General features: G+C 34.8%; 1 protein-coding gene across 6 annotated transcripts in view; it reads right to left on the minus strand.

The window, feature by feature from the left end:
- METTL25 (methyltransferase like 25) overlaps positions 1 to 26,025 on the minus strand; it is a 117,781-nt gene that overhangs the window by 79,539 nt on the left and 12,217 nt on the right. For 5 of the 6 annotated variants that reach the window (XR_009533831.1, XM_060113727.1, XM_060113728.1 and 2 more), the window contains exons 2-5: positions 17,804 to 17,968; positions 17,214 to 17,320; positions 9,215 to 9,814; positions 6,542 to 6,689 (exon numbers count right to left, since the gene is read on the minus strand). Coding sequence is in view for 4 of the 6 variants with exons in the window: in XM_060113727.1 (XP_059969710.1) it covers positions 6,542 to 6,689; positions 9,215 to 9,814; positions 17,214 to 17,320; positions 17,804 to 17,968 (1,020 nt within the window). In the remaining 2 variants the exon portion in view is untranslated. The remainder of the gene's footprint in view (positions 1 to 6,541; positions 6,690 to 9,214; positions 9,815 to 17,213; positions 17,321 to 17,803; positions 17,969 to 26,025) is intronic. The other variant, XR_009533832.1, reaches the window with a different exon arrangement.

Consider the following 26,025-nt stretch of genomic DNA (forward strand, 5'->3'; position numbering starts at 1 on the left):
ATTTTTTGGTTTTGATTTTTCTTGATCCATGGAGATTTCTCTTATTTTTGTAGAGTCAGCAATGCTTAAAAAAATACATGTTCTAATTTAGGCAGGGTCTAGCTGAACTATAGCAGGAGAGTTCCTCAGAAAAATCATACATGGCTGGAAATGGAAGTAAAGCACATGCTCTTTTGAAAAAAGAAACCACACTTTATTCTTCTACATCCTCCAAACTTCTAGCATTAAAAGGTGAAAGCAAACAAACAGATTTGTTTAATAAAATACATATTATATGCGATAGAAAATATTGTTAAATCTTTACTGAAAAGACAGCAATTGTGTGCACTGCTGCAATGATGAGATTAATTCACTGCTATTTACTTGACTAAGAAATTAGTCATATCTTTCTGTAGCTACAATACATGGTGTAATGCTGATATTAACTAGCTAATACTATCTTAGGAGTTTTTAACAGCATATACTGAATATCCAAAAGATCTCAAAATATAAGATACACTTATTTTTAAACAGTATGTTACAATTTCAAATAACATGCTCAGAGTATTGTCCTTCAACATCCAGACACCTTTCCAGGTGAAGTACCTCTAAATTTAAAGCAGTGAAACCAATTGTTAATTCTAAAAGACACTGAAGATGACTATATAAGGATCTAGCCTCCTCCCTTAAAACTCCTACTGGTGACATATTGAGAAACAATTTACAGTGAGAAAGGTATCATATCCCCCTAACAAGTTTCTATTTGATACAGAAATGGCAGGACCAGATTGAAAGATGCCACTACAAGATGATCTACAGCCCTCTTTTGGTTAAAAAAAACAAAAGGAGATGGAGGGCTCTAGGGAGGATCACCTTAATTCCCCGGTAGAACATTAAGGCCGGGGTAAACATGAAGGTAGGCCACAGGCTTTCAAGGGTTACACCACTTATATTTGACTCTGCAGATCTGCAGTATTTGCAGGCACTAATGACATTAGCAGACTCCCTGACACTGGGCTGGGAAGAGGTAGGGAGAGACCAAGCACAAGTCTCTGCCCAGACAAGGGCTGCTTCTAGAAGGAGCTCCTATTAAGGCCACTCAATAAGCTCTATGAAACCACCTGATCTGACTTTCTAGGACCCCAGCTCTTTCTCTACTCGTGCGACACTCCTAGGCCTCAGATATGATCATGTAAACATACAGGAAAAGAAAATTACCATTCATGCTTCGGACTGGGCCTGAATGACTCAGTTACAGCACTAACATCAATTTCTGACAGAATACATAGCAGGTTGATACGTTAGGCTGAAAAAACACATATAGATGATAAAGTCCAGAGGCAGAAAAAAAGTGCTGCTTCTGTCTTGTGTTCACTTCTAACAGAAAAAAAAAAAATTTCCTAGGAAACTCTCTAGTATTCTCTTCATTGATAAGAACCGTGTCTCATATCCTTTCCTAAATAAATGGAATTACCATAACTAACTCAGATTGAGAGTCACGTGTTTCTGAGGCTATAGCAGTGCTCAATTGTCCTAATATCTGATGCTTGAACAAAATCATAGTTCAGTTAGCAAGGAAGAAGAGAGATGTGGATCTGGATAGGCAACCAGTAGTGTTTCCTCAGCATGCTTCTACCTTTATGGGAAAAACAACCAAAAGAAGTTCTCTCTCCAACTTCAGGGGGAAGAAATAATATCAATATTTCAAATTAATTATGATAATGATATCAATATTAAGACAAAACACTGAAACAAGTCAAGCTTGGGAAAACATATATATTCTATAAAGCACTGCAATAAATAATACTGTTTCTGGTATTTCGTGTTCTCCTAGGAACTACTGGCTTATAATATTTATAATGTATAAATATTTAAAGCAGTTTTTAAAACATATGGTAGAACTTTGGTATTCATAATTGCTCAGAGAGTTTTGAGGTATTTTTGAAAATTAACATTCATGACAGACCACCTCTATGGTCTACCACGGCATACTGGGTAAACATATTCATGTAAAACACGTATTGTTTACATAGTACACATCATCATAAAAAGTTGCAGTGTACATACCAGACTTTTCTACTGTACTATGTTGGACTATTAATAACTCAAATTTACATCCCAAAGGGCAACACTGCCCCAATCCAAACTTAAAAACAGCTGTGCAAACAAACTGAGGGTTAGGGGCAGGTGTGTAAGATATGAAGGGAGAGACACATGACATACTTGATTATTCAGAAATATAACTCCATGGAACCTAGTCCTAGACATATGACAGGAAATACTCTAACCTTGTCCATGCGAACACCTTGTCCTATAAGTTAGTTATTTTAATATAATGATCAAACTGTACAGTGGTGGATTTCTATTTTAGCAAGGAATACTAGGACTATATAGCATATGCTGTATATACTAAATAAGACCACATCCATATTCCATCTTTGCAAACAGTCACTGCTAAATAGACAAGAACAAACTGTTTGCTGTTGTCTGCCTTCACACACACAGACATCACTGCTCATCAGTAAAGTTAAGCTATCAAAATTCTAGTGGTGCTCATAATAATTATCTTGGACATTCTTTTCTTGTTCTACATTTTCCCCCTTGATTTTGTCTAGTTTCTAAACTTTAACTTTATTGTGCATTTATGCCCTCTATGTTTGGTTTCCCCGGGTTTTCACTCTGAGCTCTATGCTTCAAGGACTTTTGGGGGGGCGGTTAATTACTTTGCACTCTAGACTCTGATATACCCTTCTGGACCCTTCTGGGTTCAGCCTTTGGTTTGGATATGCAAACGAGCACATGAGCAGAGTCCACCTAAGTCTCTGCATGGGAGAGGTTAAAATAACTACAAATAAACTTGAATATATTTCTACAGAACCTCTTCTAAAATTCTGTCTTCTTAGGAACCATAACAAACACTTGTTTTCAATGACGCTGTTCATCAGAATTACCTATAGTGCTTCTTAAAAATACTTACATTCAAATCCCATCCTTAGAGATTATACATTAGAAGGTCAGCAGTGGGTCCCAGGCATCTAGATACCGAAACTGTCATATACGATCCAACTGGGCAGCCAGAGTTGAGAAACACTGTTATAAAAATTGCAGGAGATGGTTCATACCTTCTCTCCTTTTACCATAGCCAAGATAAGGCAAGAAAAATGGAAATAGGGGTGTGGGAAAGAGAGAAGGGAGTGAGTTTTGCCATCTAGCTTTTGAGAAGAGAAAATGCGGCAGCCCAAAGCTAGGCAAAACTGCAGTGTGAACCAAGGTTGCTTTTATTCCTATCACTTACTTTTCTCCTATCTCTTGGCTTTCCAACTCTTTCCTTCCAAAGTATTTGAAGGTACTCACATTGCATACATCTTCACCTAATTCATCATACCACTCAGTCCTGTTTCTTCCTGCTTATTCTTTGCTTTTCTGACAAGCAAGGCTCCCAACCCTCTGTTCTTTCCAGGTATTTATGAGGAAATCAAATGACGTTAAGGTATTACTATTAGTTTTAAGCACTTAAGTTTAGTATTGTTTACTTGATAATCTCAATGATTCTCAATGGTTAAGATATTTTTGACAGGAAGGCCTTTCCATGAATTAACTCTGCCTGTAAGAAGGGAAAATGAGAGTTTGTAGCTGCCAGTCACTGTCATTAACAAACCTTTCCAACACTTTTTCTTGCCTGAGTCCTGGGCCCAAAGTCATCCTATTGATGCAGTGAACAAGGCAACTGCCACTCAATTATCTATTCAACACACATTGTACAAACATTGATCAACATGAACCATGTGTGAGGCAATGTGCTTAGTTCTGAAGATACAAAAGTGAATAAAAACTAGTGTCTACACTCAACTCATAAATCTATCAAATCTTCCCATGGCAGAAACAAAGTGGGAGAGGCTGAAGATGTGGATGCACTAATCTTTCTTCCTCCTTCAGATTGTGCAAAGGCCTCTCTATTGAACATGCCTTATTCAAAGATATTTCTCATTTCAGTCTGAATACCTGGTCAATAAATACTTCTAAACAATTTAATGCAATAGTGTGTTAGAAAAGGTAACGAAAGTGGTCTCATAACCCAAAGGTCTCTCTCTAATCTTTTTATTTAGCTCTAAAACTATATATCTTCCCTTATGTTTGTTTACACTTTATTAAAACACATTATAAATAAGTATAATTAAGAATATTAAACAACTATTTGACTAGGGAAAAAAAATGGTACCTAAAGACTGACATAAAATGGACAGGAACAGGAGCAACTGGTCACTCTCTTAATTTTTTTCCTACCCTGGCAAGTAGCTTCTGCCAACCCCCTTAAAGAACAGAACTGAAGAACCAGACATCAGATGAAAAATGTACTAATGACATTTCCTGGTTGTCATAAAATAACGATAGCCACTTAAATCTGAATTTCTTTACATACTCAACAAAAACCAGACAGAGAATAGATAAAATTACTCATAAGCCACATGTACACTACATATTTTGATTTAAATGTAAGTGAACAAGTAAACATCTCAAGCCAGCAGAACCAGCTCTGAGGATCACTCCAGAAGGAGAGTCAGATGTAGAAAAATGTGTGTGACAGAGAACAGAGCGCGCTGCCAAAAGAGAGGATCCCGCTCATGGTGTAAAGTACAGAGATTAGGTCTGAGACCTGATACTGAGCAATGGCTGCAAGGGTCCAGCCCGACCAGAGATGGCAGTCTTAAGATGTATCACCTAAAGAGGAGAGGGAGGCCCTTTGGAAGGGGAAGGCATTTGGGGGGGCATGATGATAAAGTGAAAGAAGGAAGCGGGCAACTGAAATGAAAGATCTTACACTGTAAGACGGTATCTCTGAACTGAAAGACACACCAAGTGGCTACACCTACCCTGAACTAAGCCAGTTATTTAAAAAAACCCATTTCATTGTACCTATAGAACAGGAAACTCTTGAACTAAGAACAAAACCTTCCCTACCCCAAATTTTATGATTGCTGATCCAGGAAAACACTTTGCATTTAATATTTTAAAAGCTGTAAAAATGTGATTGTATTAAAGGTTGTTTTTTTTTTCATTTCTTTTAGGAAAGATGCACAAAAAGGGCTAAAAAGTAATGTAAATATTTGGGTATATACTTTAGAATAAATAATTTTTTAGGTTTACTTTTCCCCCCAATTTTTATCTTGAAATTTTTTTTTTTTTTTTTTTTTCAGTACTTGGGCCTCTCACTGTTGTGGCCCCTTCCATTGCGAAGTACAGGCTCCGGACGTGCAGGCTCAGCGGCCATGGCTCACGGGCCTAGCCGCTCCACGGCATGCGGGATCTTCCTGGACTGGGGCACGAACCCATGTCCCCTGCATCAGCAGGCAGACTTCCAACCACTGCACCACCAGAGAAGCCCCCTGAAAATTTTTTTACTCAGAGAAAAGTTGGAAATAATGGCATGACAAACATATATTCTTCATTTAAATTAAACTATTGTTAACTTTTTGCCAATTTGCTTTCTTTCTCTCACTCTGTGTATCTCTATATATTGACAATTTTACTTCTGTGTACTTTTCCTAAAAGATACTTTTTAGAACCCTGACATAAAAAATTCAATTAACTCTTTTCCCCAAAAACCTTTGCCAGTTTCAAGGATGACCTGTTTCACCCAGGCAATTTTCAGTAGAATCATACAATCATCATTTTTACCTGTTGGAAATGACTAAATGACAAATAATCAAATTTCTACAGTCATCTGGGTTTTAAAATTGAGAAAAAGAGCAAGCAATACCATCTATATTCACACAACTTCCTGACCTAAACATTCTTAGCAAGGGACACTGGATGTTGATAAACACTTTACTAAACTAACAGAAAAGAGAACTGCTAATATTAATAGATAACCATCTAACCTGAACCAGTGGTTTTGAAACCATGTGTCTAATAAGAGATATAACATATAAAATGGATCAAAGAGAGGAATTTCAGAAGCTGCTCTGGATGAAGGGTTGTAGGTGCTTTCAGTCCTGTCAACGTACTCTGTACTTTGCTCCTCAGGCACCTTCTCAGCCCAGGGAGCACAGTTTGAATACTATTATTTTCATACAATTGCACAGTTTTCCAGCTTTTTAAAATCATAGTATTTTGACCCTTCAAACTACAGTAAGAAACTTTTTGAGGGGACAAATATCAATATTCGTTACAAAATTGAGAAGGCTTTGGAAATGAAGACAAACCTTGCCTGTTCTATATTTATGACAAAATAACTTAGCTTTACTACCATAGTAAATGTATATCTTACAAATATTTTTAAACAAAAGTTCTCTAAAAATACACCACACAAAAATTTCACATATTTGCAGTTTTTGGCATTCATTAAGACCATACTATGACTAAAAAATCTATAATAGAATACAACGCAAGTGATAGTTCATCAAATTTCATTTGATGTAACATTTCTAAAATTGCAAGAATATCAGATATTATCTCAAATGTTAATTCAAAGTGACAATAATGTCAACAACAAAAAAAGGAGAGATACAAAGCAGCCATTATGCTCAAATAAATAAAATTATGGGATATGAAGAACTTGTACCTTTATGTGGGTTTTCAAACTCTTCAGATAAGAGGTGGTAGCAACAACCCACACTGCAAACTCCCTTGATTTCAGACTTGGAAGTAAATATTCGCAGAGTATTTGGAGCAAGATCACCACAAGTATGCAGACCTACCATCAAACAATCCTTAAAAAATGAGAAGAAAAAATAAATTTTGGAAATTAAAAGGAGGGTTAAGAAACATTTAAATGTTTATTAAAAGATGTAGAGCTTTTTAAAATGATGAAATTTTACCTAGAAAGTATTGTACGTCTTTTACTTTCATAACAAATAACTATTGCCTTTAAAGGCAAAATGACTGATCTTTTACCAAAACTGACATAACTTTCAGTTGATTTTCTAGTGTTTTTGGTTACTTACTCATTTGAATTTTCTCTGGTTTCTTTTACAACTAATATTTGCTTAACAACTACTCAAATTAACGCTGGATCAATACAACGTAGCCTGCATTACTAGGACAAACTTATGATTTGAGACACATTAATACCTTACTAGTCAATTTAAAAAATTCACTTCTTCACCCATACCCATCAAAACTTATAAAACATTGTCATAAAAAAATTAAGTGTTGCTAAATCGGCATTTTTACTCCAACACCAAAAGTTTACTTAGTTCATTCACTGCATCAAATATGACAAGATTAAATTCAATATAAAGTTTTTGTTCTAAATTTTATAACATGAATTTTATGTAAAAATTCTACAAAATGTTCTCCTAATTACCCAAAGCGTAATTTAGATGTATACACATACAGAATGGGTGCATAGGCATGCACTCACAGAATCTTGATCAATATACCATTTGTTTGTTTTAACTCTTCAGTTCCTTAGCTTCCTCTTCTGTAAAATGAGGCTAATAATAGTATCTCACCTCAATGGGTTATTGCAAGACTTTAATAAGTTAATACTGGTAAATGACTTAGTACAATCTCTGGCATCCAATAAAATTCAGTAAATGTCTTCTATTCTTACATCATCATCATCATGTTATAAATTCAAAATAATAGACATTAAGTTGTAATCAAGTATATTTTTATAACTATCTTCAGAACAAATACAATTTTTTCACTTAAGTTATTTTACCAAAAATGTGATTTTAGCCCATATAATGTAGACATAGACAGGGCTGACGTGTTACCTTTCTAAAGAAAATAACTGTACCTGTAAGTTGCTTCAACCTGATAGAACATTCTGTTGCTTCAACCAACATTCTCTTCAAAGCACAATTTCTGGAGTGTTGTGCAACTATTTTGCTTTTCTCAATGATTACATAGTTTGGGTAGGTTTTATTTAGACATTATAATGTTATAAATAAAAAAGGAATTCAGAGAGAAAGGGCTTATTGCTAATTAAGGGTAGATAACAGAGACATAAATCTCTTTTAGGCTAGTTCTCCCTAAATATAACACCAAAATATTTAATCTCATTTTTCAGTGTATTAATTACACAAGGTTAGTTAAAAATACCAGCAGGTGGCAAACAAAAATACGCAATCAGCATATTATCCTAACAGTAAAATATTTAAGTATTGTATGTGTGTGTTGTAGGGTGGGGAGGAGAGGAGATGAGAGGTATTGGTTAATTCTGGTTACTAAATTGCTACTTAACTAAGGACCCAAGAAATAATCTTCCAGCATATCTTTTATAAGTCAAATTCTTATAAAAGTCTCCATATAGTTTGGATCATATATTTTCCAGAAGACTTTTAAAAACATAAATATATGATAATAAGCACTAAAAATATATACATTTTAAAGTCAGGATAAAGTAATTGGGGCCGTTTAACCCTAGCAGAAGGTTAAGCTATAACTTAATTACTGATTTCATATATAGGAAAAACAGTTAATGAGGATTAACCAGTTTCCCATAATTAGTGAAATCCTGAAATACCTGGAAAAAAGAAAAATTCCCCATTCTAAAATGATAGAGCAACAAAATATTGGTTAGCTACCAAACAAGGATTTGAATTTATAAAGAATTCTGGTATCTTTTGTCTATTCATTCTTTAGGGAAGAATTTTCAAAAACTTTAACAAGAGTAGAATAGTATAACTTCAAAGGCTACCCTGTTTTTTTTAAAACAATTAGTTAGGCCAAATGATTTCTAAAAACTCCTCTACAATATTGTTTTCACATACAATGTTGCCTTTAAGATATATTATCTCTGCATAACTTGACATACTTGTACTTTAGAAAACGTTCAAATTTTTTAAGAATACACAGAAGTTGGTCTTGCTCAAGAAAATTGCAAATTTGGTTACCAAGGCTAACATTAAACATAATATTGCCCTAGGTACATCTTTACTTCAAATTTAAATAAAATATAAGAGCTTTCTTGGATTGGAATTTTAACAACTCATAAATTGCATAACGAGAACTTAGCTGACTAGCTTTTGGATTAGTACTTCTGTTTAATTTAGGCTTACAAATGAGTGGAGGGTACTTCCTTCTGGAAAATCATAATTGTCAGATTGTCAGATTTTGACAGCTGTGGAAATCATGAAAGCCTGAATATAATTTTATTTTCTTGGTCCTTTATATTAATGTAATCAAATAAGATATGCAGGTTAAGTAAGCTACCATTAAAACTTAATTCTATCTCTTAGAGCCTTTATATATAAATGAAATTAAGGAATTAAAAAAATAAAATTACCTCCAGATCTTTAATAATATCATGTAGTTCTGAATCAGCAGTGATAAAAGATGTTAAAGGTGAATATATATTGGATTCATTTGACTTTGATGTCACTTTTCTTCTCTCTTTATTTGCTTCAGACATTTTTCTCTTGGGTATATGGGATGAAGAAGTAGGTTCTATGGCATTAATAGGCAAAAGGTCCCTAAGAGAAAAGGCATTTTCAAAACACAAATTTTCTTCTCGATATGAATAAACATGTAGGTTTTCCATTTGTTTTCTGATGTTAGAAATTACAGAGCCTGAAAAATCTTGCAGAAAGTCCGAGGTCAACATCTTTTCTTGATTTGCAGTACTGCTGTTACATACTCCCTCAATATCGGCTTTAAATTTAATTTCATCTTGCGCTTTCCTTTCTTTTGTCATTTGTAATGCCAGTCCATTGACATCTAATTTTGACCGCCTACGATAGACTTTCCAATGTTTCTTCAGTTTCCTGTTTCTCTCCTCAGCTCCATGAGTATTGGTATTTGAGGAATCAATTCCATAAACTTTTAAGCCATACTTCAAGGACAAAAAGGAGCTTAGGTAGCCTTTTCCAGAACCCAGGTCAATTATCTAAAGAAAACCAGAATGAATTAAAAGGATTTTAGTCAGATGGTAACAGAAAGCATTTGTGATATTTTTTTTAAAAGCAAGTAAAGGAATGTATAATTTATACAACCTGTTATGCTTTTTTTAATTTTAATTTTTGATTACTGTTAAAAACCAACAACTCTCATCATTTTTATTCAACATTTTAAGAGAAGTTCTAAGCAGTATAATAATAAGTCAAGGAAAAGATGTAAAAGACATAAATATTGAAAGTAAAATTGTCTTTCTTCATAGATGACATGATTGTATCTGTAGAAAATTCTAAGGAATGCATACAAAAGTTAAAAGAACTAGTAAGTCAAGTTAGCAACGTGTCAAGATACAAGCTCATTAGAAATGAATAATGAACCATCAGAACATATGCATTACAGTACTAAAGAACAATTAGAAAAAAAAATTTAAAACCAATTGAATTAAAATAGCATACAAATAGAAATCTAGGAATAAATTTAACAAAGGTTATGCAAGGCCTATACACTGAAAACTATAAAACATTGCATAGGAAAAATTTAAAAGAGCTAAATAAAGATATACCATGTTCATGAAATAGACTCAATATAAAAATGGAAATTCTGCCACACTGACATATAGATTCAATGCAATCCTAATCAAGATCCCAGCAGGGTTTTTAAAAGAAATTAATAAGCAGATATTAAAATTTATATGAGAAGGCAAAGTACCTAGAATAACCAAAACGATTTTGAAAAGAAAAAATTTGAGGATTTACACTGATTCAGGAATCAATATAAAACTACAGTAATCAAAACAGTGTAGTGCTGGTATAAAAATAGATATATAAATCCATGGAATAAACAGAGTCCAGAAATAGACCCACAATTATATAGTCAACTGGTTTTTGACAAAACAACTAAAGTAATTCAAAGGAAAAGATAGTCTTTTCAATAAATGGTGTGGGTATAACTGGATGTCTGTGTGGGAAAAAAAAGATTTTTGCATGTCATATGCCAAGCAGGCATATCTTTAATTCCTGCATATCTTTGTGACGTTGGGAGGGAAAAAGATTTCTTATGTAGGACATAAAAAGCATAAACTACAAAGAAATAATTGAAAAATGGACTTCATTAAAATTAAAACCTTTGCTATTCAAAATACATAGTTAAAAAGGGTAAGAAATATTTGCAAAACATATATCTAAGGGTTTGTATCCAGAATATATAAAGAACTCTAACAACTCAATAATAAGACAAGCCACCAATTAAAAAATGGGCAGAACATTTGAACACACACTTCACTGAAGAAGATACACAAATGACCACTATAAAAAGATGCCCAATATCACTACTCTTTTGGGAATTGCAAACTAAAATCATAATGAGATACACACAAATGTAAAATGGTACAGTCACTTTGGAAAACATCAGCAGTTTACCATAGAGTTAAAGCATACACTTATACTATACAACCTACAAATCCCACTCTGGGCTATTTACCCAAGAGAAATGCAAACATGTCCACAAAGTCTTGTATGTGAATAAATTCATAGAGGCCAAAAAAATTGGTAACAACTCAAATATCCATCAACCAATGAATTGAAAAACAAATTGTGGTATATCCATACTGTAGCATACTACACCCAAAAATGAGGAACAAAGAGTCAATGCACATAAAAATATTGATGACTCTAAAAACTATGCATTAAAGGATACAAACACAAACATCTACACACTACTTGATTCCATTTATACGATGTTCTAGAAAAGTCAAGCAGAGCAGTAATTCCTTGAGAATGGAGGAGGAAATATCTTGCAAAAGGGTATGAGGAAACTTTTTATAGTGACAGAAATATTTTTTATTACAGTGGCTAAACAACTGCACACAATTACCAAATGCATCAAAGTGTACACCTAGAATTGGTGAATATACAAATTATACCTCAATAAAACTAAAAATGATAAAAGACATATAAAATTACCAAGATTGTTTACTGTATTGTCATTTCATAAGAAATAAATGGACAATTACAGAAATATTATCATAGGAAATCATTATCTAATCTCATTATATCTAATCTTTAATTCCTAAAATCAATTAAATCCTGATATAAATATGAGCCACTCAAGGAAAATTTCCTATATTTGAAATAATGCATATCATCAATGAAATCCTCAAAAATTTCAATTCAAGCAAAATTGCAATTCATAGGTAAAACTCCAATAAATGATGTCCACTAAATAAGTGTCTAGCTTACAAATAATTCCCTATGCCCCCTTTTTAATGTTAATCTCTAGGCTAGGTATTATGGGAAATACAGAAGCATTATATATCTTTTTTTTTTTTTTTTTAATTTTTTTGCTGTACGCGGGCCTCTCACTGTTGTGGCCTCTCCCGTTGCGGAGCACAGGCTCCGGACGCGCAGGCTCAGAGGCTATGGCACACGGGCCCAGCCTCTCCACACCATGTGGGATCTTCCCGGACCGGAGCACGAACCCGTGTCCCCTGCATCGGCAGGCGGACTCTCAACCACTGCGCCACCAGGGAAGCCCAGAAGCATTATATATCTTGATCCTAAGGAACTACAATCTAAATGAAGATAACATACTCATGAATACAAGGGCTACAGAGTAGAAATTCTATTAATCAATTTCCTCATATCTGAATCTCTAGAGAAAGCAAAGCTCTCCATTCCCTTCCTTCCACAAAAACACATTCACGGATGCCAATGGCAGCTTAATGCTAGCAACCAATGGGTTGCTTGTAAGCACCAGGACATTTGTTCCCCCCAATACAGATGTTTTCTTACCAAGAGGTAATTGAGTTTGTTCCTAAATCTGCATATAACAATTCCACTTGTGAATGAGGAAAATTTTGGCTGCAAGTAACAGAATATCAAATTTCCATCACTGAGAAAAACTCACCTCACTTAAGAAATCTGGCAGTAGAGTAGTTGAACCAACCAGAGGCTCAACCACATATGGTCTTTGGGCCAAAGTATTTGTAATTCCTCTGGTTGCAAGATGGCTGGGGAAAATCTAAGAATCATATCTTCACAACATAATATCTGAAACCCTTTTCAGTAATAGACAAAATTTCCTAGAAAAATCTATCAGCTCACTTATATCTTACTGACCCAAATTGATTTTTATCCCTCTCCAAATTGGCCTTTCAGTAATATATACAGTGTTAGCAAGAGAATGGCAAACTCTGCAATTAAAGGTTACATAAATCATCATATTTTTGCCTTCAAACCCTCTTATCTGAGTAGCAAAACCTCCACAATCCTGATCTCTTACCCCTTACTCACAACGGTCTTTTCCTTCCTGGATCATCTTATAGGTTTGAAGATAGAGGAGTGTCCAGTGTAATACCTGGTGGGAGGTATCTTCCTTGTTTCCTAATTCTGCTTATAAGACCTTCTCACAGAAATATTGCTACACATAGTGATTACATTTCTTAATATTAGTATTAGTATGGTACTATACTTCAGATAGGAGAGTTATATTTTGTTGACTGACCTGGAGATCTAACTACTATTATAAGCTAATGATTTTCAAATTTACAACTCCAGTATGGAATTCTACCATGAACTTCATACTCATATCCAACAGTGTATAAGTTAATGACTTTCAAATTTATAACTCCAGTATGGAATTCTACCATGAACTTCATACTCATATCCAACAGTGTACCTAAACATTTCCACTTGAAAATGTCTTATAAGCATCTCAAATTTAACATGTTCAAAACTAAGTTCTTGATAGTCTCTGTAAAACCTACCCCTCCCATAATCTTCTCCATCATAGTTAATAGTATCTCCATACTTCCAAGTGGAGAACAAGACTCCTTTCTTTCTCTCATACCCTCCACCTGAACTGTGAAAAAATCCATAGTCTTACCAAGGGTATTTCATACCAACTGCACCCTAAGTCTAGGTTATTGCAACGGCCTCCTCAATGATCTCCCTGCTCTCACCTTCCCTCCTTGAGTCTATTCTCAAGAGAGCAAAACAAAGACTGATCATACCACACCTCTAAGTAAAATCTCTCATCACTTCCCTAAACTTATCTCCTGCTACTAACCTCCTTTGTTACTAAGCTTTTTGTCTCAACTCTGGAAGCTCATGCTCACATGAGCTAATTTCTGAAAAGAACCAGCTTGAATGTTTACAAAGACTATGGCAAAGAGTGCAAAGGTAATGGAAATATTGGGTTGGCCAAAAAGTTCGTTCGGGGTTTTCCGTAACATGTTACAAAAACCCGAACAAACTTTTTGGCCAACCCAATATTTGCTTCATAACACTCCTCAACACGGCAGTCAGAGTGATCCAGTGGCTCCAACGGCTTCCCATCTCATTCAGGATAAAAGCCCAAATCATCATAATGGCCTCTAAGACTCTCCAACTTCATGACCTGCTTCTGCCACCCCAACCTCAGCTCCTACTACTCGGTCCTTGCTCTCACCACTGGAGTTAATCTGGCTTCTTGGCTCTTTCAAGAATACAACAAGTGGGGCTTCCCTGGTGGCGCAGTGGTTAGGAATCCATCTGTCAATGCAGGGGCCATGGGTTCGAGCCCTGGTCCGGGAAGATCCCACATGCCACGGAGCAACTACGCCCGCGTGCCTAGAGCTCGTGCTCCACAACAAGAGAAGACCGTGCACCACAACCAAGAGTAGCCCCCTCTTGCCACAACTAGAGAAAGCCCACACGCAGCAACGAAGACCCAACGCAGCCATAAATTAATTAATTAATTAATTTTTAAAAAAAGAATACACCAAGTATATTCCCGCTTTAGGGCCATTGAATGTGTTATTCCCTCCATCTAAAATACTTTTCATCCGGATATTCTAATGGATAACTCTCTTACCTCTTGAAGGAGGTCTTAACTCAAATGCTATCTTTACAATGAGGTCTTACTTGCCCCTCTCTTCCTAATCAAAAGCTTTAATCCCCCATCCCTGAATTAGCTACTTCCTTTTTTACTTTTTTTCTCCTTAAAGTATATCAACATATACGATAAAATATACTTATAATGATTTTATTATCTATCTCTCCTCATTAGAGTATAAATGCCATAAAGGCAAAGATATGTTTTGTTTTGTTTTGTTTACTACTGTATCCTCAGCATCTATAACGGCACCTGACACATGGTAGGAGCCAAAGAAATATTTAATAAATGAATGCATGCATGCAAGTGTGAATGAATGAACATATTTTAGAAATAAAAATTAAGAAGTAAGAAGGCTTGGTAATGGGGATGAGAGGCAAAGGTTTTTGGCATGTAGGGAGCAATGTGGTTGAGGCAAAAATAAATTGGTTTTTTTTTCTTCTCTAGTTCTTTTTGGTCACTAGTAAAGTTAAAACTTTAGTATCTGGGTTTCCAACTATCCCCATGAAACCTACATTTATTAAATCTGCTTTTTAAAAGGAAAAATAGTATACACGTAATACATTTCAAACTTAACTATTTTGAGAATCAAATATTGCTATTAAGTAATTTCAAGAGAAAGACCCTGTAAGTCTTTAATACAGGTTTTTTTCACTCACTAGAAACAATCTCCATCACTATGAAACAAGTTCCCTTAGAGAGGTCTAACATGAAACATTATGCTATTTCAAATTTTTTTTCTCTGCACTTTAGAAATAAAATAAATCCACTTTATTAATTTAAAGTTATTTATTATGTAATATTTCATATAAATAAAAGAATAAATGTAGTTGAAATGTAAAGTTATAACGCACAATAATAAAAACGCCTCGAAGATTTAAGTATAAGTGATTTATTTGGGAGGTGAAGAAAACACTGACAGGAAAATAGAGAAGAGAAAAAAGAGAAAGGAAGACAGCCCAGTAAAAGGTATGTTCTTAAGGAAAATACCACTTTAGGACTACCTGGGTTTAATCACACTGAGAAACTTGGAGAGCTACTGTAGAACACATACCTCATAGTCATCCCACCTGGAAAGTGCAGGAGTTGATGTATCTGTTTATCAATGTGTATTAGTCATTAATTCAAGGATGCTCATAGAGAAGAATTAATCCCCAGAACTTGTATGCAGGAAGTGCCATGTTTCAGCAGACAGAGAAAACCCACAGGAAAAGAAATGTAGAAACTGCCAGGTAGAAAGCAGCCCGGCACACCATGAAATGGTGAGGCCCAAGAGTATCTGACCAGTAGCGTCGGCTATACCCATGAACCTACTAGCCATCCTAAGAACTAGAATGGTAGTATTTCCATTCCATATAACTATGTTTTCTTTCCATATCCCATCTCCCTGCTTCCCCTACCAGAGGTAACAACTATTCTCAAATTATTGTTTATGATTCCCTTGCTTCTTTAATGGGTTTTGTGCATATATTTTTTGCATTAAGAATATACCATTATTTTGCTTAAAAGCTTTTTAAATATGATACCATAAAATACGTAGTCTTCTGTAAATTGCTTATTTTTCCCGTTCATTTTTATGTTTCTAATATTCATCCATGTGTTATGTACAGCAGCAGTTTGTTAAATTTTACTGTGTACTTGCCCTTTTTACTCCGGTTGAGTATTACTGCCATGGTGAGCCTGTTACCGATCCTGATAGGTACTGCTTAGATATGATACACTGGAGAAAAGGTTGAAAACTATTACCTCGGCTCTTGCCTTTTAGTTCCTACTCTAGAGATCTATGTTGCCATAAGTGGTTCTGCATACCTGGCCCAAGCTGTGATCGTTTTCTAATCAATCTCAAACTCTCCACAAGTCTGAAAGAATACATGGAAAAGATTCTAACACCTAATAAAAACTGAAGAAGGGAAAAAATCCTCCATTACCCCCATAGATGTTCTTGTAGGGATAAGAAAAATAACTTACTATTTTTATAGGCCAATGGAGGCAATCACTGATTTTATTTTAACATCTATTTTCAGACATTACCACCCTTCATAAAGGCTATTTTTTACAATAGGAATGCATTATAATTCTGACACTATGAAAGAATCCAAGTTTCTTTATGTTACAATAATGAGGCAGGTGCCCCACACCACAGCATGGTAACCCAGGTCCTTGAGAACACCTAGTGGTAAACAATTTTGCAGAATGCCATCTTCATAATGCTGCCTCAAATTGGAGTTACAACATAAGAAAAAGAGAATTACCATAGCTTCTGTCCACTCTGAAAAGAGTGAAATTTGTGGCAAAACATTAACAGTCATATCTTATTTTTAGTATAAATTTGTTTTTATTGCAGCATATTGGGAAATGAGAACATTTTTAAAGGATCAGATGTGATGTGACATCTCACATCAGCTATTACTTAATGACATTTTAAAGGTTAGACAGTGATAGTAGAAAAGGACATTTGAATGATACCCCCCAAAATGGCAATAATTTTAACACATGAATATATAGGGAAATACTCTTACCTGCTTTATTCCACAGTAATCAGCAATACTGCTGATGACCTCTGACATTGCCTGAACTTCATGAGATTTTTTCAAATTCATAAACTCATCTAGCTTCACATTTTCATCTGAACAAAAATAAAACAAAATTAAAGTACTGCTACTAAAGAAACAAAACTTAATAAGAATCATCAGTTGACGCTCATGTTTTCTATAATTAAATATGAAAATAATAGAGATCCTATTGCAGTGTCTGTATGATGGATCTCTATTAGTTTAGCTGCTATGAATCATATTTAAATTAATAAAATGAAAAGACTCATATAACATTATTAAAAATGTTCCTTGAAATATGAAACAATTAACTACAAAGGAAAAGACTGATAACTAGACTATGATGTAGGAAAAAAATGTGGAGATCTATACCTAAGTTTTCTGTTTAATATGGTGCATAAGAAAACCTACTCATTTAGAAAAAATCAGTCTATCGGGGCTCATGATATAAGGTCTAACAATAAATTAAGAACATGTTGGAAATGTATACACATATGAACAATATATTGCTTCTAAATGCCTAAAAAACATACATACACACACACAAACACACCTACCAGTTCTCTGTTTTTGATTTCCACGAAGGGCTACAAGCAACTGTTCAAAAGGAGTACATATTCCCAAGTTTTGTACAGAATAATATTTAGCAGCCAGAGCGAAGGCTTCCACACTCACCAGCTTCTGGGAAGTTTCACAAAATATTTTTGGAAAATCAGTAATATCTAAAAAATCAAGATAAAAAGAATTGTTGGCAACAAAATAAATAATCACTAGCTAATTTGTTGGAGATTTAAAAAACAAAAATCACCGATCTTATAACAAACTATAATATTTTCATTTTGGTGTGAATTTTGGCAATATCACTAATGGTTCCACTATATTTGTTATTTAAACTATTAGCTATTTGTAGCAGCCAGTTTCCTCTTTAATACACTATACCATTATACACTTAGATTCCAAATTAAAATTTGGCCTTTTTGTTGTTTCTTTAAAAGCCAAAAAAAAAAAAAAGAAAGAAAGAAGTTTAATACCGTGCTAAACTGTAATGTACTCATTAAATTTATGACTGGTCCTGGCTGACGTACAGCTGTGAATTTAAAGGAGGTCAGTCCATCAAATGTCGTTACTCCCTGTCCACACTGCATGTAGAACAACAGCAATATTCTCAATGGTATAAATGTTATTGTAAAACAGTTCCTGCATCATTTGGACCATGTAGAATTGTGTGGGTGTGTGTGTATATGTGTTCAACGCACTGTCAATACGACTTCTAAAACTAATCTGGTTATGATTAGGTGAAAACAGTTCATTTTCTTCCCATAGTCAGTTTCAAACCAGACATTGTCTAAGCTTCATACAGAAACTACTGATAGTTGCTGAATGCTCACTTTAGAAGAGTAAACTGCCACACTGTTTGCAACATCCAGTGTCCCTCTCTGCGTGAGGATCATTCACCCTGTTGAACTCAGATGTGGTTACATCTCCCAAGGTGAACTATGCCATTTTCAGGCAGAAGTTTTAAAAATATCAAGAGTCACTACATTTTCTTTGCCCAGAACTGCAATTGTCAAGATAGAAGCTGCCTCAGCCTGAGTCCCCAAGTGACGACAACAAAGGAATCACTGCTGTCAAACTACAATGAACATGTGGCATACATGAATAGTAACCTTCACTGTTTTTAGTCACTGAGTTTTTAGGCTTATTACTGCAGCATAATCTTGCCTACTCTAATGGATACACATCAGTACAGATTTGCTTTTTATTTGTTCAGTTTCATTTTCCTACAGCCATTTTTAATGCATATTAATTTATTTATGAAGGTTTAAAAAAAGGCATTCTGATATGTATCAGTAGTTCAAAGAAACTCTTTGGATGGAGTAGTCCATTTACCGAAAATTATTTTTAATAACTAAAAAAAGTACATCCAGTGGTTAAATAAAGCATTTAAAATGTTCACCTTACAAAAGCATGGTGCAATTCTGGGAACAACTTAGGTCCTATCAGAAAAATCATACTATATGCTATGAAGTTCATTCTAGCTAGCTGATACTCCAAAGTTACCTATGAAATTATAAAAACCTGCTTAAACACAAAAAACGGTGATGCTCCTTGGCAAAAATTAAAAGCAAGAAAATTGAAGAAGGCTTGCAGAATGCTAACTAAATAACTAAAAACTACATGTTTAAGACAGTACCTTTTGAAAGCTAATATCTATTAAGTTGATGGTAGTAATGTTTACCAAATTAATTAACTAGAAAATCAGCAGAGATGTATAACTTCCATTTCTGAATCTATTAAATGGAAATTTAAACTACAAGATTACTATAGTGCGTTTATTTAAGATACATTTTGTGTATTATATAAAGTTCTTTCGACATTTTACAAACTGAATTTACTAATGCAGCCAAAAAGTAATAAAATCCACATCAAAATATTTAGGCATGATACAGAGGGGAAAACTCAGTCCACTATTAAGTGAGCCTCTCAGGTTTAAGGGCAATCTCAACATCCCCAAGTTCCAGGGCGCCATTTCTTAGCATGTGATAGAATAAGAGTAGTAAATTTCAAAGTGCAGAGGGGCTATTATAGTAGTCAGTTATTGGATAATGCTGCCAACAGAAAGAAATGTTATGTTTCTGTTGGAAAAGTAAAGCTTCAAATCAATTTAACTATCCTACTGAAAATATTTGAAAAAATTCCAATCCAAGCCAAATTAATGTTGTTAATTTGCTTTTAATTATAGGCCTCCTAGTAATTTCAGAAATTTGGAGATCTAAACTGCAAAGATATTAAATTTTTAACAATGTTTCCTTTTATAAAAAGGTTAGTGTTCTGATTCAGTCCATTGGTTTATGTCATTTAAGGCTACACCAGTTTATTCAGATAGTCTAGAACTCTGTGAAAAAAATCTTTTTGAATTATGAAAATACAGCTTTTGTAACTTTGTTTTCAAATGATCCAGCTTCCATTACTTGCGATTTTTAGAGATTCAGAGAGATGAAAGGTGTCAATGATCTTGTCTTTACTTCTATCTCTGAAACAGTATGTGAGAAAAGTTCCGTGGTGACGGTAATAGTATCTGTAGTCCTCACAGTGCATTCCCAGATACTTGCACACTGAGTTTGGGTTTGGCAACTAGCAAAATAAAAACCACAGTGTTACCCAACTTATTACTTAACTTCTTAATTAAATTTTTTACACAGGGAAAGCTTCATTTTTAAATTTGATACCCATTGCACCTGCATATTCTGCGGTTTGATTGTTTTGCCAATATCTCCCTCTATTGGAAGTACTTGTTCTGCTTTATTACATGCTCTGTCTTTATTTACTCTTATTTTTTGTACACCCACAGAAGTTTCTTACAAGATAGGTTATTTGGGCATGAGGGAGCAAAGGCACCAGAGAGGCAAGGGAGAAGTTAATTCTATTAAATATGATATCAGTATATCCCTATCCTTTTTTTTTTTTTACAGCAGAGATCAATATACAAGGAAAGATAGAAAGGTTATACATACACATGTTGGATTATGAAAATTTCAAGATAGAGAAATGAATAATAATGTTTCTAAGCTAAAAATAAAATAGAAACAATCAATGAATATAAAATATTGACATTTAAAATAAATAAAATTTCAAAACTAAATGTCTGGTATTTTACTTGAATATTATCTAGCACTTTAAGGAAGACAGAGTACTGTTAGGATTCACAATTAACTCACCACTATTATTGCTAACATTTATTGCACGTATACTATGGGCCAGGCACTGTGCCAAACAGTTGACATTGAATGGAACGGACTTATAAGCTAGGTACATCGTGCTCATATCCCCACTTACAGAGGCTGCAATTTAGCCAGGTTCACACAAACACTAAGTAGCAAGGCATGTGAGCCAAGGCTGTGCGCAGACCTTGTTCTTAATTCCCACATTTGATCAACACGCCACTGCAGTGAGTAACAAATGAAATCAGGAAAGACAGCAGTTAAAAAAGTGCTAGGCAGACTGACTGTCAGAATCAGGTCTAACAAGAATTCCCTCTGGCAGAGATCAATACATGGTAATATCTTAAGACAGTTTCAAACTCATTTATCTTCTTAATTCTTTCACTTCCCTCACTCCCCTCAACACCTCCCTCTTTACCAGAAGTGATTTTAAGATTTCATGAAATAAAAAGAGTAATTTCTACATTTAAAACAACTAATAAGTCTCTGAAAAGAAAATTAAAAGTTTTTATGATAAGATGTTGTTGTAGTTATCTATTTCTAGAAACAAAGTATCCCTACTGCTTCACGCCCAGTTGTAAGGCAATAATACCTTGCATATACCAGGTATTCAGTAAGTAGGTAATCAATGAAGGGATGAACGAAAGCGATTCCTCAATACATTTACTACTGTAGCATCACCAGGTACACTGAGAGAAACAAATTCTAAGATTCTGGGGTAGTAATTTTCACTGAGGCTACTACAGGGACTTCAACAGTACTTCTGAGCCTGTTAGAAGAACATAAAACCTCATCTCAGCCCTAATGTTTACAATCACAAGGTGAGACAAAAGTGATTTAAAACATCTAGAATGTGATATAAAATACAATTATGTGCTAAATTCTGACGTTTAACTGTGTTACAGGGATTAGGGCAAAGGTCACTACTGTTATTATCACACACCCTAGAAATGTCCTATGGTCCAGAATTTCAAGAAGTCAACAGTGTCCTCTTAATAACAATCTTCACAAGGACATAGAAATGTTACGGACTCGGGCTTCCCTGGTGGCGCAGTGGTTGAGAGTCTGCCTGCTAATGCAGGGGACACGGGTTCGAGCCCTGGTCTGGGGGGATCCCACATGCCGCGGAGCAACTGGGCCCGTGAGCCACAATTGCTGAGCCTGCGCATTTGGAGCCTGTGCACCGCAACAGGAGGGGCTGCGATAGTGAGAGGCCCGCGCACCGCGATGAAGAGTGGCCCCCGCTTGCCGCAACTGGAGAAAGCCCTTGCACAGAAACGGGGACCCAACACAGCCATAAATAAATAAAAATAAAAATAAAAATAAATGAGTTCCAATTTCAGCGGTCAGATACTCTTAAAAAAAAAAAAAAGAAAGAAAGAAATGTTACGGACTCATTTCTACATGTCCTACAATGTCTCCAATTCAAAAAGCCCAAAACGGAACTGAAAGTTCTCAAGCTCACCAAACCTTTCCCTTTTCCTATTTGCTATCCTGTTTAATAGTGTCATCAGTCACCCAGTGCTCAAGTTAAAAGTCTACATCATCTTAAATGCTCCTTGTACCCTCAATGCATATCCAGTCACCCATTAAACCTAATGTAAAAATGTCTTTCATTTGGGACCCCCCTCACCCCCCATCACCGCCGTGGTTCAGACTCTATTAGTACCACCAGTGTTACCACAGTAGTGATTTTTTTCCTTATCAATAGAACTCCCATAGCAGAATGCTCAGTAAGTGTTGGTTGAGCTGAATTGAACATGTTTTCTAAAATGGAAATCTACTTATATTCAATGCAAGTTTAATTATACATTTTAAGGCTTTGGCTTCTACCAACAGTTGACTTTAGGCTTCAATCTTTTATACTTGTTTAGTAGACTTCAGTCAAAAGTTAAAGCTGTCTTGCTGAACTATGAAAATTATATATAGGATGTATTAAATTTTATGAATGTTTAAGTATATCCATAACCCTATAATCTATTTAAGAAAGAAACAGAATATATACTGTTGCTTTTTAAAATAAGTCAATTTATATCACTCCATTATGTGCTAGGAAACTTTTTGCATAAGCTCCAACATAATTTATGGCTGCATATGAAATGAAAAAATATGTTATCTCAACATGTAAACCATGCTCTCAGAAAGAATGATATGATTAACAAAAATTGACATGCATATCCTTACTGTGCCAATATTAACATTACACTGAATGTTCCATTACATGGAACCATTTCAAAAGCATTTTCACATTTAACTAAGTTTTTATAGAAATCAAATTAAATATAAAAACAGGAAAATCTAACCACAGTATTACTACTCTAACAAACCCTTTTCATAGTTTAATTAGAAGGAAAATAAAAATATACAAAGAAACAGAAGTTTAGAAAATTGATTTGGTATATAAAAAATAAACTTGTTAAAAAGTAAACAATTCTGGGATGCCTACTATGTGCAAGGTAATAACTGAACCTGATAAAGCTAATCTGTTAACAACTCGTGATCCATCTACGGGATATACTGTCTTATCACTTACGAGGCATGTGGGCAACAAATGTTCAGTGTGGATTCCAGAGGGCTCAGCAATTCCCCGTTAGAATTCTTTTGAGATGCCACATGGGATGCGCTTACTCAGGTCTTGGCACTTGTTTTTTCCTCTGTCTGATACCATCTTCTCTCAGATAGTTTCATGGTTCTCTCTCTCACTTCCTTTAGGTCTTTAATCAAATGTCACCATTTCAGCGAAAACTTCTCTGACAGCCCTATTGAAAGCTGCAAGCTCACTCAACTCTCATTCCTCACTGATCCTGTATCAGTGTTTTATAGCACTTATCACCATCCGACATAGTAAGTAACATGCAGGAGGACACAGATTTTTGTTTACTGCTGTATCCTGAGAACCTAGAATGATGCTTGTCATAGCTCATACTCAATGAATGAATGGGTAAATGAATGAGCAAGAACTTGGTCTGAACTCTGGTTCTCAGACTGCCTCTCCCTCTGTGGCCATGAGCAATCTATTTATCTGCTAAGACTTGATATCTTCATCTATTAAATGGGGGCAAATATCTACTTTACAGTATTTTAAGGAATACACATATATATACGCACATAGGCATATACGTAAATATGTACATATACATATATACATGTAAGTATTTAATTACACACACACCCGCACACACACACACACCATCCTAAAACAGTGCCTAGAATATAGTAGGCAACTCCCAAAGCACAAAGCCCGAATTAAGTAACTGAGTGTCCTAACACAGCACTTGGGACTTTGTTGGAAGAATGTGGGGCAGAAAATACTCAAATATTTAGGCCCAGAATACCATATAGGCTACTAGAGAAGAACTTGAAACAATGATCAATACAAACATTCAGTTTCTAAACACGGGGCCTGCTGGGAGAAAGGAAGTTTGGGCTCTGGAAGTTGGATGCAAGCCCTCCATTGTTAGAATGAAAGCATGACTAGGGACAGGTAAGTTGCAACTTGAGACACAACGTGCAAGTCCAACAGCCAGCACTGGGTTCTACAGTGTAAGTAGGTTGAAAGCAAGAATTTCTCAGTGTTTGGGAGCCCAGTGGTTAGCAGTGGGCACCATGTCCTAGAATCAGCTTGAAAGCTCAAGGGAGAATTTTATTACCAATGATATTTCTTACTAAATTTGAAGTGAAATTCAGTAGATAGATTATAATCCTGACCATGCCTTAAAGACCTAATATAGTTTCAAGTCTGCTTTACTATAGTGTTTTAATTTCCTACATCAGAAGTCTCTATTTTCAGAAAATAACCAAAACCAAGAGATAGATTACTAGGAATTCCACAACTTCAAACTCCATTTAAAATTAGAAGCACTGAAGAATAAATGAAATAAATATTTGTAAATATTTTCTGAAAAATAAATTCAATTTAATAAACCAAATATGATTTTGTTAGCAAAATACAAAATAAATTTTAGATTCTAAAACTTTAAAAATTGCTTTATAATTGTAAAGAATAAAAACGAACCTATTTCAGTGCAGTAAATGCTATGAAATCAATCTCTTTGTTCTTCTCTTGTTCCTACCACAGAGATCTCATTTCCTATTTTCGCTGCCATTTTCTGACCACCACGGCAGGCTCCGCTGCCCCACAGTGCCTCAAGGATGGCAGTACCTTAGTAACTAACACTGCCATTGATCTCTTACTGAGAAGACCAGTATTTCCTTTCTATACACACATTGACTTGGGCCTAGACTTCCAGGCTTTCAAGAAAAAAAAAAGACTTTACAGTTTGTTTATTATTGAGGCAGGAAAAATAAAGGACTTTTTGTCCCAGGCAAACAGTAATTGTAAGTAAAATTAAGTTACTAATAACGGACTTTGAGAGTAAAATTAAGTCACACCTGTCTCTTAAAATTGCACTTCTTTCCATTGTACATTTCATTAACTTGAGTTTAATTTCATCTGCTATTCTTATTCTAAACTCCATTACTTACATTTCAACATTAACACAAAATAGATATGTGTCTATTCTACTCAGCTGAATTCAGTTATAATCATTTGCCAAGTAAAAGGAACTTGCAAGAGGAATTTGCATTAAATATACACTTTCTCTAGTTCCTACCGTACCTCCAGCAGATCTTGCTCCGATCTTGCTCTTTACTTGTTTAATTTTTGTAAATGATGTGTATAATTCATAAAAACCAGATCAATTTTATTCTTTAGGGACCATTATTTAAGGTGACTGCAATAGAGAAAAAACAAATACAAGGCCCACCTAAACCTTACATTCGCCACTCTGATTTTAATGATCAAGAAAGAGGGAAGAATTCATTTTCAGTAATTGTTATTGGTATTGCCTAAAGATACCAGTCTAATACTCTGCAGCTATATCGGAAATGCAGTTCCCCTCACAAGGGAAGTTTCAGAACTTCATAAAGATTAGTTAAAGAAATGTTTGAAAATATATATCATAATAAGGAACAAAAAGCGACAAGGAAAAAAAGAAGAATGCGTACAAGTGCTGGTCTAAAGCAAGATGAAGTCAAAGAGCTTTGTAATACTAATA

Source organism: Mesoplodon densirostris, chromosome 11, assembly GCF_025265405.1.
Source record: "Mesoplodon densirostris isolate mMesDen1 chromosome 11, mMesDen1 primary haplotype, whole genome shotgun sequence".
Taxonomy (NCBI): Eukaryota; Metazoa; Chordata; class Mammalia; order Artiodactyla; family Ziphiidae; genus Mesoplodon; species Mesoplodon densirostris.